The sequence below is a fragment of the Cylas formicarius genome, unplaced genomic scaffold (genome assembly GCF_029955315.1).
Source record: "Cylas formicarius isolate icCylForm1 unplaced genomic scaffold, icCylForm1.1 PGA_scaffold_12__32_contigs__length_19106922, whole genome shotgun sequence".
Taxonomy (NCBI): domain Eukaryota; kingdom Metazoa; phylum Arthropoda; class Insecta; order Coleoptera; family Brentidae; genus Cylas; species Cylas formicarius.
Genome location: NW_026844225.1, coordinates 17,213,553 through 17,227,140, shown reverse-complemented (window position 1 = coordinate 17,227,140; position 13,588 = coordinate 17,213,553). Strand labels below are relative to the sequence as shown.

The window sequence follows — 13,588 nt, the reverse complement described above, 5'->3', positions numbered from 1 at the left end:
AGGGAAACAGCGCTCCCGACTTTTATTTATTCTAAAAACAACGATTTAACTGTACTTCCTGCGGAATGGGGTTTTTCGAACATGCAGCGAATCGTTGAAAAGTTAATTGGAAACGACGGCCTGTAACGAACGTCGTTCGTCAAGGATATACCTACGAAGACATTTTATAACCTGTGGATTTTTATAATACGACCACGTGTAATGAATGCCCACACAATAGTTCGATTTTGACGACTATGTACGTGAAATGAAAAACTTACTTGGAACGCAGCCGCCCTGTGGTGGGGGTGGTGGAATTGAGGCGTTTGAATCATTTCTGAGAACAAATCAAAATCGGACTCGCTCGTATTGGTATTATTATTACCATCCGCGGCAGATTTCTGAAGACGGTCTACGTGCTCGGTATTGTTCTGCAACAAAAATGCCCGTCGAGCATATGTGGGTTTAAGTCGACGTTACAAGCTTTACCTGTCCTTCAGTTGCATCATCGACCAACCGTAAAGCTTCATCAAGGAGGAATTCGGAAAACGCTGGAAAGGAGAGGTCCTCTAAGTCACAGGATGAGTTAGAGTCCGCCCCGGCTTCGCCTTTTATCACATACTCTCCTGGAGAAATAAAAATAAAACACTTTTCAATAAAGGCGCAGTTAGAAAGATATATATCGACTATTTAGCCAGTATTAAAAGACACGTAACAACTTGGAATGCGAAAGTATCAAATTGGCACTGCGGAAAATAACCTGTCAATTATGTAGCATAAACACTAATCAACACATTTTAATCTTATAAATAATTACCAACATTAAAGAACATTATTAATTTGAATTCCTATTAGATCGTTTTATCTGACGATAATTTATCAACGGTGCAGATATTTTGAAAGTAATCACATCGGAAGAATTTGAATTACAGCTTAACTAGGCTAAACTAAACCCTAGCAATAATAATAGATGTTAAACGTTCCCGCTTTTAGATTGTCTTTTAAGCTTAATAGAGCAAATTAATTTTATTTTAAGCTATAAATAAAGGTCTTGTAAAACTGGAGACGTGGATTTTCGACGGCCTCAAAGTCCAAAAAAAAAAAATCAACTTTCAAGTACCGATATTATCCGCGAAAGCACTTCACCCACAAAGAATATTTGGATGCCCAAAATACCTTTATCATCCAAATATATCTTTTCGACGTTTTTGCGCGTCGTTTATTCGTTAAATAATTACCCCCACCTTTTACCTTGGAAAACAACGTGATTTGCAATATCGTCTGCATTTTAACAAACTCATAAAATTTTAATTTGGCATTTACTTATTAAAGTTTTGCTCAGAATTTGCACCGAAAAAAAAAAATGAGTGAATAATCTGCAACTAATAGATACCTAAATTACATTCAGATAAAATCGGAACCCCAGGCAGAAGATCGGACGATGGTTACGGTCCATTATTTTGTTGTGATTTTAACGAACGAACGATTTATTATAATTCTATTTTAGGCAAGTAAATCAAAGCCAAAAATTTCCCTTCAACGCACCAATAAGCGCACCGTTCACTTAACATTATTTTCACGCTGGTTTCACTTACAAAGTCATCCCGATCATTTCTCCTCCGAATAAACCACTTGAACCACCGAAAAGCGAAAATGTCCACTTGCAATCCTGGAAAATGGCACTACCGCGACACTGACTAGTATAGCTTATATATAAATATATATATATATATATATATATATATATATATATATATACACCGATTCTTCCTCAAAACGAGTTGATTAAGTAGCACCGGAAAATAATTGACAAATAACCGAACGAAAAGTGACCAAAACAAACCGCGAACAATAGAAAGCGAAAAAATATCCGACGAAACCTCAACATAATGACGATCTGATGATGGATGCGGCGTTACTAAAGGCCTACCTGAATGGCTCCCTTACCTCTCCACGCCCGTTGAAATTGACTGCATTCTCATTGGTCGACCCCCGAAATTGTAACACCGAAAAATGTTATGGGATTTTATTTCTCCACCCTGCGTGTTACTATTATTTTAACACGACAATGGCCGACAATGCGGGTAGGGTATACAGGTCAACATGGTTTGTTTGAAAAAAACTCTTTAACGCCCATACGAACGCTTAAATTTCTATCTGATATTCGCGGTAATGTTGTTTTTTTTTTATCCACGGCTTTCGTTTTCAATAGTATTAATATAAATCTTTCACCTCTTTTAAAAATGACTAGACAAATTTTCTGCTGACCAAGGATGACAATGTTGAAGAAATTTCAATTTTATTTTGGCACTACGCATAATAGTGAAACGACAGGTGCGGAATGGAATATATTATTGTTATTATTAAGCTACCCGCATTTAAATTATATATCTTTGTTCTTGTTTTTTATTCTATCGTCAAACTTTAACCTAAATCTTAACCTTAAAGATATATGGCAAATTTTCATTCACATTCACCAAATAACAGAATATTTAAACAATATTAAAATATACACTAGTTCCTCGGATTATATAATAGTTACAAAAGAATTGACCGAACATAACACTCAATGGAAGATAGATATAAAGAGCATGAAGAATTTTTTAATTCTGCTTCATCACTATGTTTCAGCATTATTTTGTTTCGGAAGATCCTTCCAAAACATGTTACGAATTATGCAACTTATGTAAGAATTACAACTTCCACAGGCTACTGTAATGCTTTTTACAAAACTTCTGGATTCCTCCTGCGTCGGTTTTTGCTCAGTCGAAATTGCTGACGTTTCGCCAATCATCCTGTCGGCTTCTTTCGAGTTCCAGTTTCAGTCAAGCTCTGAAGAAGCCAACAGGATGGTTGGCGAAACGTCAGCGATTTCGACTAAGCAAAAACCGACGCAGGAGCAATCCAGAAGTTTCGTAAAAAGCAAGAATTACAACTGGCAATAATTGTTAAAAAATACAGATAAAAAAATAGAAACCTCCAGTTATTCCAGACCATTTGAAATTTTTCTGTATTTATAAATACCTATAATTTTTACATTTAACCTGGAAAGTATTTATTTTCTGAAAATATATTAATTTTTTCAATAGACTGTCAATTAATACAGAAAGGAAATTGTTTCTAACAGCGGATATTTTTAGTCTGGTACCTTAAGAAATTAATTAAATTAAACCAATCATATTTCAAATCACGCAAACAAAATTATAATTCTTCTGAAATAAAAAGCAAAAAAAAAATTAAAAAGAAATAAAATTCCAAAATATGTAATCAAATTCATATCTACGTAATTTCAGTTTTATTAACTCTAATTATAATTTAATTTTCTCAGTTTTTTACCTACCTATGCCATGTTAGTACGCTGTATGTAATCTTTATTACGATTATTATTATTATTATCAAATTGCAAAATTATGATTCAATAATTTATGAAAAAAATATATAGCTACTCTAGTAGGCATAAGTAATTTTCTATGAGCAGGATGGGTATATGGAAATCGGTAAGACTTTCCCTTCCCCTTCATTTTGTACGACTTCGAGAGTAATTGAGAAAGCACCGACAATTCTTACACGAATGTATTTAAATAATTAAGAACGGCAAATCTTTGGTATCCCTAGTAATTGTAATTCAAAACTATAGATACTACAAAAAAATTAATGAAAATCATTTTCTAATATTCAATTTTTGAAAATATGACACATACAGTACCGAAAACAGTAGGTACATTTTGAAGGTAAATTGCTATGAGATTCTAAGAGTACCACAAAATGCGATGATTAAAAATATTTTTAAAAATTGATATTTGCAGTGTTAGTATATTGTTTACCATGAGTACATGTATTCATAAACATTCTTCCATATAACCAAACAAAACTAACCATAACTATCAAACACGAGCTAATATTCACAGAAATGTTATCTAGTTCATCAGCAGACAATAATTTACTTGGTTTCAAAATTTTATAACTCGCTTCTTATATATGTAAAGAAAATTAAAGTAACTAAGATATTTTCTAGAGAAGCCAAAAACGATATTTTGGATAACTCTCCCCTGTTTGCCCGGTATAATTATCTTTTTTAGTTTAATTCAAATTGATCACTGGATAAATTAATTTTGGGATTGACACATACAGGATTTTTAAACCTAGGTGTCTAGGTCAAATAGATATTGTAATTTTGTGAGTTACGTTTATGCATTGAAATTATTATCTAGCTGTTAATTGGCAGACAATAATTTACTTGGTTTCAAAATTTTATAACTCGCTTCTTATATATGTAAAGAAAATTAAAGTAACTAAGATATTTTCTAGAGAAGCCAAAAACTATATTTTTAAACCTAGGTCAAATAGATATTGTAATTTTGTGAGTTACGTTTATGCATTGAAATTATTATCTAGCTGTTAATTGGCAGACAATAATTTACTTGGTTTCAAAATTTTATAACTCGCTTCTTATATATGTAAAGAAAATTAAAGTAACTAAGATATTTTCTAGAGAAGCCAAAAACGATATTTTGGATAACGGTCCCCTGTTTGCCCGGTATAATTATCTTTTTTAGTTTAATTCAAATTGATCACTTGATAAATTAATTTTGGGATTGACACATACAGGATTTTTAAACCTAGGTGTCTAGGTCAAATAGATATTGTAATTTTGTGAGTTACGTTTATGCATTGAAATTATTATCTAGCTGTTAATTGGCAGACAATAATTTACTTGGTTTCAAAATTTTATAACTCGCTTCTTATATAGGTAAAGAAAATTAAAGTAACTAAGATATTTTCTAGAGAAGCCAAAAACTATATTTTTAAACCTAGGTCAAATAGATATTGTAATTTTGTGAGTTACGTTTATGCATTGAAATTATTATCTAGCTGTTAATTGGCAGACAATAATTTACTTGGTTTCAAAATTTTATAACTCGCTTCTTATATATGTAAAGAAAATTAAAGTAACTAAGATATTTTCTAGAGAAGCCAAAAACGATATTTTGGATAACGGTCCCCTGTTTGCCCGGTATAATTATCTTTTTTAGTTTAATTCAAATTGATCACTTGATAAATTAATTTTGGGATTGACACATACAGGATTTTTAAACCTAGGTGTCTAGGTCAAATAGATATTGTAATTTTGTGAGTTACGTTTATGCATTGAAATTATTATCTAGCTGTTAATTGGCAGACAATAATTTACTTGGTTTCAAAATTTTATAACTCGCTTCTTATATATGTAAAGAAAATTAAAGTAACTAAGATATTTTCTAGAGAAGCCAAAAACGATATTTTGGATAACTCTCCCCTGTTTGCCCGGTATAATTATCTTTTTTAGTTTAATTCAAATTGATCACTGGATAAATTAATTTTGGGATTGACACATACAGGATTTTTAAACCTAGGTGTCTAGGTCAAATAGATATTGTAATTTTGTGAGTTACGTTTATGCATTGAAATTATTATCTAGCTGTTAATTGGCAGACAATAATTTACTTGGTTTCAAAATTTTATAACTCGCTTCTTATATATGTAAAGAAAATTAAAGTAACTAAGATATTTTCTAGAGAAGCCAAAAACTATATTTTTAAACCTAGGTCAAATAGATATTGTAATTTTGTGAGTTACGTTTATGCATTGAAATTATTATCTAGCTGTTAATTGGCAGACAATAATTTACTTGGTTTCAAAATTTTATAACTCGCTTCTTATATATGTAAAGAAAATTAAAGTAACTCAGATATTTTCTAGAGAAGCCAAAAACGATATTTTGGATAACGGTCCCCTGTTTGCCCGGTATAATTATCTTTTTTAGTTTAATTCAAATTGATCACTTGATAAATTAATTTTGGGATTGACACATACAGGATTTTTAAACCTAGGTGTCTAGGTCAAATAGATATTGTAATTTTGTGAGTTACGTTTATGCATTGAAATTATTATCTAGCTGTTAATTGGCAGACAATAATTTACTTGGTTTCAAAATTTTATAACTCGCTTCTTATATATGTAAAGAAAATTAAAGTAACTAAGATATTTTCTAGAGAAGCCAAAAACTATATTTTTAAACCTAGGTCAAATAGATATTGTAATTTTGTGAGTTACGTTTATGCATTGAAATTATTATCTAGCTGTTAATTGGCAGACAATAATTTACTTGGTTTCAAAATTTTATAACTCGCTTCTTATATATGTAAAGAAAATTAAAGTAACTAAGATATTTTCTAGAGAAGCCAAAAACTATATTTTTAAACCTAGGTCAAATAGATATTGTAATTTTGTGAGTTACGTTTATGCATTGAAATTATTATCTAGCTGTTAATTGGCAGACAATAATTTACTTGGTTTCAAAATTTTATAACTCGCTTCTTATATATGTAAAGAAAATTAAAGTAACTAAGATATTTTCTAGAGAAGCCAAAAACTATATTTTTAAACCTAGGTCAAATAGATATTGTAATTTTGTGAGTTACGTTTATGCATTGAAATTATTATCTAGCTGTTAATTGGCAGACAATAATTTACTTGGTTTCAAAATTTTATAACTCGCTTCTTATATATGTAAAGAAAATTAAAGTAACTCAGATATTTTCTAGAGAAGCCAAAAACGATATTTTGGATAACGGTCCCCTGTTTGCCCGGTATAATTATCTTTTTTAGTTTAATTCAAATTGATCACTTGATAAATTAATTTTGGGATTGACACATACAGGATTTTTAAACCTAGGTGTCTAGGTCAAATAGATATTGTAATTTTGTTAGTTGTGTTTATGCATTGAAATTATTACCTAGCTGTTAATTAGCAGACAATAATTTACTTGGTGTCAAAATTTTATAACCCGCTTCTTATATACGTAAAGAAAATTAAAGTAACTAAGATATTTTCTAGATAAGCCAAAAACTATATTTTTAAACCTAGGTGTCTAGGTCAAATAGATATTGTAATTTAGTGAGTTATGTTTATGCTTTGAAATTATTATCTAGCTGTTAATCAGAAGACAACAATTTACTTAGTGTCAAAATTTTAGAACCTGCTTCTTATATATGTAAAGAAAATTAAAGTAACTAAGATATTTTCTAGACAAGCCAAAAAATATATTTTCAAACCTAGGTCAAATAGATATTGTAATTTTGTGAGTTACGTTTATGCATTGAAATTATTATCTAGCTGTTAATTGCCAGACAATAATTTACTTGGTTTCAAAATGTTATAACCCGCTTCTTATATATGTAAAGAACATTAAAGTAACTAAGATATTTTCTAGAGAAGCCAAAAACGATATTTTGGATAACGGTCCCCTGTTTGCCCGGTATAATTATCTTTTTTAGTTTAATTCAAATTGATCACTTGATAAATTAATTTTGGGATTGACACATACAGGATTTTTAAACCTAGGTGTCTAGGTCAAATAGATATTGTAATTTTGTAAGTTACGTTTATGCATTGAAATTATTATCTAGCTGTTAATTGGCAGACAATAATTTACTTGGTTTCAAAATTTTATAACTCGCTTCTTATATAGGTAAAGAAAATTAAAGTAACTAAGATATTTTCTAGAGAAGCCAAAAACTATATTTTTAAACCTAGGTCAAATAGATATTGTAATTTTGTGAGTTACGTTTATGCATTGAAATTATTATCTAGCTGTTAATTGGCAGACAATAATTTACTTGGTTTCAAAATTTTATAACTCGCTTCTTATATATGTAAAGAAAATTAAAGTAACTAAGATATTTTCTAGAGAAGCCAAAAACTATATTTTTAAACCTAGGTCAAATAGATATTGTAATTTTGTGAGTTACGTTTATGCATTGAAATTATTATCTAGCTGTTAATTGGCAGACAATAATTTACTTGGTTTCAAAATTTTATAACTCGCTTCTTATATATGTAAAGAAAATTAAAGTAACTCAGATATTTTCTAGAGAAGCCAAAAACGATATTTTGGATAACGGTCCCCTGTTTGCCCGGTATAATTATCTTTTTTAGTTTAATTCAAATTGATCACTTGATAAATTAATTTTGGGATTGACACATACAGGATTTTTAAACCTAGGTGTCTAGGTCAAATAGATATTGTAATTTTGTGAGTTACGTTTATGCATTGAAATTATTATCTAGCTGTTAATTGGCAGACAATAATTTACTTGGTTTCAAAATTTTATAACTCGCTTCTTATATATGTAAAGAAAATTAAAGTAACTAAGATATTTTCTAGAGAAGCCAAAAACTATATTTTTAAACCTAGGTCAAATAGATATTGTAATTTTGTGAGTTACGTTTATGCATTGAAATTATTATCTAGCTGTTAATTGGCAGACAATAATTTACTTGGTTTCAAAATTTTATAACTCGCTTCTTATATATGTAAAGAAAATTAAAGTAACTAAGATATTTTCTAGAGAAGCCAAAAACTATATTTTTAAACCTAGGTCAAATAGATATTGTAATTTTGTGAGTTACGTTTATGCATTGAAATTATTATCTAGCTGTTAATTGGCAGACAATAATTTACTTGGTTTCAAAATTTTATAACTCGCTTCTTATATATGTAAAGAAAATTAAAGTAACTCAGATATTTTCTAGAGAAGCCAAAAACGATATTTTGGATAACGGTCCCCTGTTTGCCCGGTATAATTATCTTTTTTAGTTTAATTCAAATTGATCACTTGATAAATTAATTTTGGGATTGACACATACAGGATTTTTAAACCTAGGTGTCTAGGTCAAATAGATATTGTAATTTTGTTAGTTGTGTTTATGCATTGAAATTATTACCTAGCTGTTAATTAGCAGACAATAATTTACTTGGTGTCAAAATTTTATAACCCGCTTCTTATATACGTAAAGAAAATTAAAGTAACTAAGATATTTTCTAGATAAGCCAAAAACTATATTTTTAAACCTAGGTGTCTAGGTCAAATAGATATTGTAATTTAGTGAGTTATGTTTATGCTTTGAAATTATTATCTAGCTGTTAATCAGAAGACAACAATTTACTTAGTGTCAAAATTTTAGAACCTGCTTCTTATATATGTAAAGAAAATTAAAGTAACTAAGATATTTTCTAGACAAGCCAAAAAATATATTTTCAAACCTAGGTCAAATAGATATTGTAATTTTGTGAGTTACGTTTATGCATTGAAATTATTATCTAGCTGTTAATTGCCAGACAATAATTTACTTGGTTTCAAAATGTTATAACCCGCTTCTTATATATGTAAAGAACATTAAAGTAACTAAGATATTTTCTAGAGAAGCCAAAAACGATATTTTGGATAACGGTCCCCTGTTTGCCCGGTATAATTATCTTTTTTAGTTTAATTCAAATTGATCACTTGATAAATTAATTTTGGGATTGACACATACAGGATTTTTAAACCTAGGTGTCTAGGTCAAATAGATATTGTAATTTTGTAAGTTACGTTTATGCATTGAAATTATTATCTAGCTGTTAATTGGCAGACAATAATTTACTTGGTTTCAAAATTTTATAACTCGCTTCTTATATAGGTAAAGAAAATTAAAGTAACTAAGATATTTTCTAGAGAAGCCAAAAACTATATTTTTAAACCTAGGTCAAATAGATATTGTAATTTTGTGAGTTACGTTTATGCATTGAAATTATTATCTAGCTGTTAATTGGCAGACAATAATTTACTTGGTTTCAAAATTTTATAACTCGCTTCTTATATATGTAAAGAAAATTAAAGTAACTCAGATATTTTCTAGAGAAGCCAAAAACGATATTTTGGATAACGGTCCCCTGTTTGCCCGGTATAATTATCTTTTTTAGTTTAATTCAAATTGATCACTTGATAAATTAATTTTGGGATTGACACATACAGGATTTTTAAACCTAGGTGTCTAGGTCAAATAGATATTGTAATTTTGTGAGTTACGTTTATGCATTGAAATTATTATCTAGCTGTTAATTGGCAGACAATAATTTACTTGGTTTCAAAATTTTATAACTCGCTTCTTATATAGGTAAAGAAAATTAAAGTAACTAAGATATTTTCTAGAGAAGCCAAAAACTATATTTTTAAACCTAGGTCAAATAGATATTGTAATTTTGTGAGTTACGTTTATGCATTGAAATTATTATCTAGCTGTTAATTGGCAGACAATAATTTACTTGGTTTCAAAATTTTATAACTCGCTTCTTATATATGTAAAGAAAATTAAAGTAACTCAGATATTTTCTAGAGAAGCCAAAAACTATATTTTTAAACCTAGGTCAAATAGATATTGTAATTTTGTGAGTTACGTTTATGCATTGAAATTATTATCTAGCTGTTAATTGGCAGACAATAATTTACTTGGTTTCAAAATTTTATAACTCGCTTCTTATATATGTAAAGAAAATTAAAGTAACTAAGATATTTTCTAGAGAAGCCAAAAACGATATTTTGGATAACGGTCCCCTGTTTGCCCGGTATAATTATCTTTTTTAGTTTAATTCAAATTGATCACTTGATAAATTAATTTTGGGATTGACACATACAGGATTTTTAAACCTAGGTGTCTAGGTCAAATAGATATTGTAATTTTGTGAGTTACGTTTATGCATTGAAATTATTATCTAGCTGTTAATTGGCAGACAATAATTTACTTGGTTTCAAAATTTTATAACTCGCTTCTTATATAGGTAAAGAAAATTAAAGTAACTAAGATATTTTCTAGAGAAGCCAAAAACTATATTTTTAAACCTAGGTCAAATAGATATTGTAATTTTGTGAGTTACGTTTATGCATTGAAATTATTATCTAGCTGTTAATTGGCAGACAATAATTTACTTGGTTTCAAAATTTTATAACTCGCTTCTTATATATGTAAAGAAAATTAAAGTAACTAAGATATTTTCTAGAGAAGCCAAAAACGATATTTTGGATAACGGTCCCCTGTTTGCCCGGTATAATTATCTTTTTTAGTTTAATTCAAATTGATCACTTGATAAATTAATTTTGGGATTGACACATACAGGATTTTTAAACATAGGTGTCTAGGTCAGATAGATATTGTAAATTTGTGACTTATGTTTATGCTTTGAAATTATTATCTAGCTGTTAATCAGCAGAGAATAATTTACTTAGTGTCAAAATGTTAGAACCTGCTTCTTATACATACAAAGAAAATTAAGGTAACTAAGATATTTTCTAGAGAAGCCAAAAACTATATTTTTAAACCTAGGTCAAATAGATATTGTAATTTTGTGAGTTACGTTTATGCATTGAAATTATTATCTAGCTGTTAATTGGCAGACAATAATTTACTTGGTTTCAAAATTTTATAACTCGCTTCTTATATATGTAAAGAAAATTAAAGTAACTAAGATATTTTCTAGAGAAGCCAAAAACTATATTTTTAAACCTAGGTCAAATAGATATTGTAATTTTGTGAGTTACGTTTATGTATTGAAATTATTATCTAGCTGTTAATTGGCAGACAATAATTTACTTGGTTTCAAAATTTTATAACTCGCTTCTTATATATGTAAAGAAAATTAAAGTAACTAAGATATTTTCTAGAGAAGCCAAAAACTATATTTTTAAACCTAGGTCAAATAGATATTGTAATTTTGTGAGTTACGTTTATGCATTGAAATTATTATCTAGCTGTTAATTGGCAGACAATAATTTACTTGGTTTCAAAATTTTATAACTCGCTTCTTATATACGTAAAGAAAATTAAAGTAACTAAGATATTTTCTAGATAAGCCAAAAACTATATTTTTAAACCTAGGTGTCTAGGTCAAATAGATATTGTAATTTAGTGAGTTATGTTTATGCTTTGAAATTATTATCTAGCTGTTAATCAGAAGACAACAATTTACTTAGTGTCAAAATTTTAGAACCTGCTTCTTATATATGTAAAGAAAATTAAAGTAACTCAGATATTTTCTAGAGAAGCCAAAAACGATATTTTGGATAACGGTCCCCTGTTTGCCCGGTATAATTATCTTTTTTAGTTTAATTCAAATTGATCACTTGATAAATTAATTTTGGGATTGACACATACAGGATTTTTAAACCTAGGTGTCTAGGTCAAATAGATATTGTAATTTTGTGAGTTACGTTTATGCATTGAAATTATTATCTAGCTGTTAATTGGCAGACAATAATTTACTTGGTTTCAAAATTTTATAACTCGCTTCTTATATATGTAAAGAAAATTAAAGTAACTAAGATATTTTCTAGAGAAGCCAAAAACGATATTTTGGATAACTCTCCCCTGTTTGCCCGGTATAATTATCTTTTTTAGTTTAATTCAAATTGATCACTTGATAAATTAATTTTGGGATTGACACATACAGGATTTTTAAACATAGGTGTCTAGGTCAGATAGATATTGTAAATTTGTGACTTATGTTTATGCTTTGAAATTATTATCTAGCTGTTAATCAGCAGAGAATAATTTACTTAGTGTCAAAATGTTAGAACCTGCTTCTTATACATACAAAGAAAATTAAGGTAACTAAGATATTTTCTAGAGAAGCCAAAAACTATATTTTTAAACCTAGGTCAAATAGATATTGTAATTTTGTGAGTTACGTTTATGCATTGAAATTATTATCTAGCTGTTAATTGGCAGACAATAATTTACTTGGTTTCAAAATTTTATAACTCGCTTCTTATATATGTAAAGAAAATTAAAGTAACTAAGATATTTTCTAGAGAAGCCAAAAACTATATTTTTAAACCTAGGTCAAATAGATATTGTAATTTTGTGAGTTACGTTTATGTATTGAAATTATTATCTAGCTGTTAATTGGCAGACAATAATTTACTTGGTTTCAAAATTTTATAACTCGCTTCTTATATATGTAAAGAAAATTAAAGTAACTAAGATATTTTCTAGAGAAGCCAAAAACTATATTTTTAAACCTAGGTCAAATAGATATTGTAATTTTGTGAGTTACGTTTATGTATTGAAATTATTATCTAGCTGTTAATTGGCAGACAATAATTTACTTGGTTTCAAAATTTTATAACTCGCTTCTTATATATGTAAAGAAAATTAAAGTAACTAAGATATTTTCTAGAGAAGCCAAAAACTATATTTTTAAACCTAGGTCAAATAGATATTGTAATTTTGTGAGTTACGTTTATGCATTGAAATTATTATCTAGCTGTTAATTGGCAGACAATAATTTACTTGGTTTCAAAATTTTATAACTCGCTTCTTATATACGTAAAGAAAATTAAAGTAACTAAGATATTTTCTAGATAAGCCAAAAACTATATTTTTAAACCTAGGTGTCTAGGTCAAATAGATATTGTAATTTAGTGAGTTATGTTTATGCTTTGAAATTATTATCTAGCTGTTAATCAGAAGACAACAATTTACTTAGTGTCAAAATTTTAGAACCTGCTTCTTATATATGTAAAGAAAATTAAAGTAACTCAGATATTTTCTAGAGAAGCCAAAAACGATATTTTGGATAACGGTCCCCTGTTTGCCCGGTATAATTATCTTTTTTAGTTTAATTCAAATTGATCACTTGATAAATTAATTTTGGGATTGACACATACAGGATTTTTAAACCTAGGTGTCTAGGTCAAATAGATATTGTAATTTTGTTAGTTGTGTTTATGCATTGAAATTATTACCTAGCTG

The 13,588-nt window shown here is 28.5% G+C and overlaps 1 protein-coding gene across 3 annotated transcripts in view; it reads right to left on the bottom strand.

Moving 5' to 3' along the window:
• The window catches only part of LOC132695888 (segmentation protein cap'n'collar), a 51,093-nt gene that overhangs the window by 8,980 nt on the left and 28,525 nt on the right, over nt 1-13,588 (bottom strand). For all 3 annotated transcript variants that reach the window (XM_060660464.1, XM_060660466.1, XM_060660465.1), the window contains exons 4-5: nt 469-605; nt 261-410 (exon numbers count right to left, since the gene is read on the bottom strand). In XM_060660464.1, the coding sequence (XP_060516447.1) occupies nt 261-410; nt 469-605 (287 nt within the window). The remainder of the gene's footprint in view (nt 1-260; nt 411-468; nt 606-13,588) is intronic.